The sequence below is a fragment of the Chinchilla lanigera genome, unplaced genomic scaffold, assembly GCF_000276665.1.
Source record: "Chinchilla lanigera isolate Chin_1 unplaced genomic scaffold, ChiLan1.0 scaffold00032, whole genome shotgun sequence".
Taxonomy (NCBI): Eukaryota; Metazoa; Chordata; class Mammalia; order Rodentia; family Chinchillidae; genus Chinchilla; species Chinchilla lanigera.
Genome location: NW_004955433.1, coordinates 6,916,908 through 6,923,128, shown reverse-complemented (window position 1 = coordinate 6,923,128; position 6,221 = coordinate 6,916,908). Strand labels below are relative to the sequence as shown.

The window sequence follows — 6,221 nt, the reverse complement described above, 5'->3', positions numbered from 1 at the left end:
AAAAAATATATTTCAGAGCTCAGAGATCTGGGATAGCGAAAATCTTGCCAACTCTGTTCTTTCCACTATCCTCCCAGTCTGGCCACAGAACAAGGCACACTCTCCTGGCTCCTGTACTTACCTTCTGCCTAACAAAGTGTTTCTATCTGAGGGTACTCTAGGACATGGGGATTTTTAAATTCATATTTTGCTTTACCCTAATGTTCAAAACACAACTTCATTTGCGTATTTCATTAAAAAAAATTTTTTTTTTGAGACTGCATCTCATTGTGTAGTTTAGGCTGCTCTTGAATTCACTGTGTTGCCCGGGCTGGCTGCAAATTCATGGAGATCCTCCTGCCTCAGCTTCTCAGTGCTGGGATTACAGGCCTTTGCTGCCAGGCTGGGTGCTCAGCATTGTTAAGAACTGTAAACTAAAGCTATTTTCGGAAATGTAGTCTGTTTATAAAAGGAGTTGATGCTTGGGGGTCTCCAAGTTGTTCAGTCACATGAATAGGTCTTACAGAACTTCAAAGGTAGTATTTTGGTGATGGTATGATGCTACACTTAAGTACTTCCTACAATTTGGAGAGTTCATAAACCCTGCAGTCCATATGAGCGCATTTTATAATATGCATTCAACCAGAATTGCAAACTTGTCCGCTGTGCAGAATGATGAACTTATAAAATACAGTAAAGTGAATTTTAGTAAAAATGTTTATATATTTTAGATTCTTCATTTGAATGGATACCCACTGTTCTGGCATAAAAATATAGCTGAATTTATTATTGGTATTGGTGAAACTTGAACATCCGTAATCCTGTAAAAATGACCAGTGTTTCCTTGGTGAGGTATTCCTTTCAAGTCATCCCAAATGATGCCCTAAGGGGTACTGAGCTACATCCTTAGCTCTTATGTTTAAGAAACAGATTATTATCTCCTTTAGCAACTTTACAAAGTGGTTGATGGCACATACTTCTCCATCAAAGAGATGCTCATCTAAATCTACAAAAAGGTAGGAGTGCCCAGAAAGCTCCTGTAGTATTTTCTGTTGCAGATACAATTTCCTCTGTTTAGGAACTAGTTCAAAATTTGCCATTTTTGCGTAGGTTCGTACAACTTGTTCACAAATATTAAGGACCCTACAGAGACTATCTGAAGGAAAATGAAAGCCATTTTTCTTTTTAACACACAACAGTGACCCAATTTTAGGGGTTTTGGGGTTCAATGCATACAGTGCACTGATACAGTCTTCACACAGCAAAAGAACAGACAACCTATCTGCAACATACCCAGCGCAGCAGGTGAGCCTTTGCCTATGCTCTGACAGGTCTAGCAATGCCTCACTGAGGGAACAGCCAGACCAGTCATGGCAAATCTCCTCCTTGTGAAAAACAGACTTTATGGTGCTGCCGCCATATTGATGCTGAACTGTGCGAAGGGCCAAGTCTTTCCTTTGAGCGACTGAAATGTCAAAGATGCTTACTTCACTCAGGAAAACTTCATCTTGAAATCTGCATCTGGTCTCCAAGTTATGGTAAGCTTTCTGGAATGCCATACAGGTAAGGCTAGAACTGGTTACTAACATCTGCCTAAGCTTCTTTAGAAATAGCTCTATATGATCCTGACTGAACTTATAAGTCAGAAGATATGGAAAAGGCACGACCTTTGGAAAAATGTAATTTTGGTAGAGCCAATTTAAGCTCTCAGCATTAAGCAAAAATCCCAGGAATCCTAGTTTTCGTTTACTTTTAATGATCTGATTATTGCTCGTGTCAGACAGTGTAAGAAAAATAGTCTTGGCTTCAATTAATACATGATTTATTTCACTAAAAGTTTCAGGTAATAGGGGTCTTTTCAATCCCTTTCCATAACAGTTCCTACTATTAAAAATGTCGAACAGATTGCTAATTAAGCGTAAAAAATGAATGGTACCGATACAGTTCTGAAAAGGAGGCAGACCTAACGACAGCAGATATTCTAATGCTTTGGCTACACCCTCGCTGAAGAGTTGGGCAGCACAATTCATTTTCAGTACATGATCTTTCAAATTTGCGAGTTGACTTGGGATCCCTTCCACACTCGATAATTCCTGTTCACCGAGTACCACCAGCTGCACAAGGTGCTGCCAGTGCGCCGTGCCGTTTATGCACTGAATGCTTTGCAGACTCTGAAACGCATTTCTTATTAACTTCAGCAAGTGGCAAGAATCAAAGAAGTATGCAATCTGCTGGCTGGAAGACGAAGGATGCTGGAATGTGCACTTGATGTTGTCTCCGTCCATACGTATCCCCAAGGCTTTTGCCATTTGGATGCTGTGAGCTGTAGCATCAGAGGTAACAGCCAGGACAATGACTCCAATGTCACTCAGTCTGCCAATAGTCAGACGAAGCAGCTGAGCTTGCAAGTATCCAGATGCTCTGTTTACAAAAAAGTAACCAAGAGGCACTCTCCAATGACCAAAAATGCCCACTCCCATTAACAAAACAGTTTCTGTGGCAAGTGGCATTTCATCAGCATCAAGTTTACCAAGACCAAAGTCCATAAATCCTTGCAAACTCTGGCTGCTGGGATCCCACTGCAGTTTCTGCTTGAGAGGTATGCCTTTTATTACCAAAGAGCAATACTGATACTGCTGGTCTCCACTCTCTACTCTTTGTTGGAGAAAAGAAAAACTGTTGCTGTTGAAGCCTGGACTGGGTTTGCATTTGGACAGCCAACTAGGAAACATGAAAAGTGCAAAGCGTAAGACATAAATGAAGAAATATAAAGATACAAAGGATGAAAAGGAAAATGCCTTAAATGGACTAAAATATCCTCAAGTCCCTGTAGAAATAAAGCCATTATAAATATCCAAATTACACTTCCAAGCACATATTCATATAATGAAACAAGGTAAATGAGAAAGTGAGAAACAGTATTTTTTTTTTTTTTTGTCTTTTTGACACAGGGTCTCACTATGCAGTTTAGGCTGGCCATGAGCTCACTTTGCAGCCCAAGCTGGTCTCGAACTTGCAACGATCCTCCTGCTTCAGCCCCCGAGTGCTGGGATTACAGGGATGTGCCACCACGCCCAGCGTGAAACAGTATTTTATGATAGAAATATACTACAACATAATTTTAAATTTCTCATTCTTTAAAAAGTATACAAATTGGGGCCGGTGATATAGCTCAGCATAAGTACCTGCCTGGTAAATTCAAGGTCTTGAGTTTGATTTCTGGTACCAAAAAAAAAAAAAAAAAAAAGTAAACAAATCAAGATGGGCACGGTGGTGCACAGCTGTAATGGCTGTAACCCTAACATTTAGAGGAGACTGAGGCAGGAGGATTGCAGTGAGTTTAAGGCCAGCCTGGGCTACATAGTGAATTCAAAGCCAGCCTGAACTACACAGCAAGATCCTGTCCCCAAAAAAAGTATACAAATCAACTACCCAGTTTGTTCTAATTCATCTTTTTATGATGTAGACCCTAAACGAATCTTATTTATAAATCTACTTAAAGGAGAAAACTGTTGTGTGGGAGGGGCCCCTTGAGAACTTCAAATACATCTACTTCAATTTACAAGCTAGGAAATTGACACAGACAGGCAACTTGGCCTGTTGTGCTGTTAGGAACAAATGCTGGACCCAGCTTTCCTCATATAGACTTGAAATGAGACCCTCAGAAGCTGTAAAGAGTCTTCACTTTCCTACCCTTACACAACACACCTGCACCGTCATCTTGGGAGTTCTTCCTAGCACCCTGACACTCCTGACTGCCAGGTAGTGACTCCTGTTACTACTGCTACTGTTTGTCTTTAGAATGCTTCTTACTTCTGATTTACTCCTTTTAATTTGTTGTTAATCCAGAAAAAGAAAACAGCCATTTAGTAATCTAAAATAAGATTACCATCCGAGTGGTGGTACATGACTATAATCCCAGCACTTGGGAGGCTGAGGCAGGAGGATCACTGTGAGTTTGAGGCCATAAACTACATAGCAAGATCCTGTCTCAAAACAAAACAAAACAAAACATTACAGTAAATGATTCTGAAGTAGAGACTGAGGCGTTCCTCTGTAACTGAAACACAGTTTTATCATTCAAATATCTTTTTTTTTTTTTGTCTTTTTGAGACAGGGCCTCGCTATGCATATCAGGCTGGCCTTGAGTTCACTTAGTCCAGGCTGGTCTCTAATTCAGAACGATTATCCTGCCTTAGCCTCTCAAGTGCTGGGATTATAGGTGTGCACTGGCTTCTTTTTTTTTTTTTTTTGAGACAGGGTCTTGTTATGTAATTCAGGCTGGCCTTGAACTATGTAGCCTAGGCTACCCTCCAACTTACAGTGATCTTCCTGCTTCAACCTCTCAAATGTTGGGATTATAGATATATGCCACCACGCCTGAGTCAAGTGTCTTTTTTATTTTAATTTTTTAGTTAGCCACAGTTTATCCCTGAACAGCTATTGAGATTTTAGTGTCCTTCTCTAAGCATTTCAGGAATTGCTTTTCTAAATATTTAGCTGCAATCTACATGTTTCATAAATAAAATTCATCATTACTATATGTCATGCACTTTCACATACAAAATACACATACATGTTATGTACTCTTCAATGGCAACTATGATACACTAAATTGATTTCATGCACTAATGAAACACATTCATAGGATGCCAAAAGCTATAACTTGATTAGAAGTAGCTTTTTCTTTCTTGGAGTTAGGGTCTTGCTATATAGCCCAGGTGGGCCTCAAACTCACAGCAATCTTCCTGCCTCAGTCTCCCAAGTGTTGAGATTACAGGGGAGTGCTGAGACTATGTGTACCACCATGCCTGCCTAAGTAGTGTATTTATGACGAAACTATCAACCGTTTGTAATTTAAAACAGGTCTAAGTTAGTAAGACAATGAGAGAACAGGACAGTGGTGTCATAGCCAAAAAACACTGCCCTCTGGAGGACAGGACAGGGAGATGCCACCACGCTGAGCTGTCTGTTTTCTCCCCAGCTATCACCTGTAGAGGAAGTTAATTTACTTGCAGTGAACACAAACACAGAAACTTAGAAACAGGAAACACAAATAAAGAACTGCCCAGGCACTTTCTATGGCCGAGATCATACTAAATGCGTCATCATTACAGTATAACTAGGAAAGCTGAGGCTATTATGACATAATTTCAAAGGACTTATGAAAACAGCTTAGAAATCCAAAGCCCAAATAACAGCACAGCTCTGAGTAAGTCGAAGACATAAAGAACTCAGGGAGAAATAAAAAAGGATCCTTCATACAAAAAAAAAAAAAAAAGAGGAATCTGATATAGTTAAGAATTCAAGAAAGATGTCTGATGATTAGAATTAGTGAGAGAAGTAATTACATAACTAAACCAAATGTATTTTAAACAATTTAAGCTTGGCCTGTCATCATCTAATAGCCATTCTCTTTAACAATTCTGACCTCAAATCTGCTGCTACATTTTTGCATAATTTTTCTGAGCTGATCATGAGTATTTTCCCCTTTGTATCCAAACTTCTAATGCCCCCCAACTCTGACAATAAGCTTTATTTTACTGAGAAAATACAGATGGAGTCAGATCAGAACTCATTCCTTCCACCCAATCTGCATCCATGTCTCTTTCTTCCTGATCCAATCGATAAACTACTCTGACAAGTTGCACCTCCCCCTAGCTGGACCGGGTCTAGCTCATGCAAACATGCGATTATTCTTTCTTGTGTGCATCACCAATTTTTGTCTCTCTATTCACGTGTGGTCATCCTCATGTGCGCACAGGCATGCTGGGACATCTGCCAAATCAAACCCTTCCTTCTACCTAGAGATCCATTTCCCAGCTCTCCGTCAGAGAAAAATGGCCTGAGAGAGCCCATAATTATTTTTCTGCTTCTTCAACTTCCCATGTGCTGATTCCATGAGCCAGGTTTACCTCTTCACCACTCCTCTGCAACTGCTTTTGTCAAGGTCACTGTTATGGTTAATACATTGTGTCACCTTGGGAAGTCTAGAGGTTTGACTAAGTAACTCAACAGTTCTACATCTTGGGGTGAAAAGCACATGGCCTTTACCCTTCTGGGATGTTGTTCATTGTGTCAATTTAAAAAGTTTAGAAAGTTGCCAGGTGTGGTGGCGGCAGGCCTATAATCCCAGCACTTGGGAGGCTGAGGCAGGAGGATCATTGTTAAGGCCAGCCTGGGCCTTAACAAAGTGAGCTCAAGGCCAGCCTGAACTGCATAGCGAGACCCTGTCTCAAAAA

At 40.4% G+C, this 6,221-nt stretch overlaps 1 protein-coding gene across 1 annotated transcript in view; it reads right to left on the bottom strand.

Moving 5' to 3' along the window:
- Positions 1-296: 296 nt before the first annotated feature.
- Positions 297-6,221, bottom strand: part of Thap9 (THAP domain containing 9) — a gene marked incomplete in the record, with an annotated part of 16,799 nt that continues 10,874 nt past the window's right edge. Inside the window, 1 exon segment of the mRNA XM_013516173.1 lies at positions 297-2,700. Within this exon segment, the coding sequence (XP_013371627.1) occupies positions 846-2,700 (1,855 nt within the window).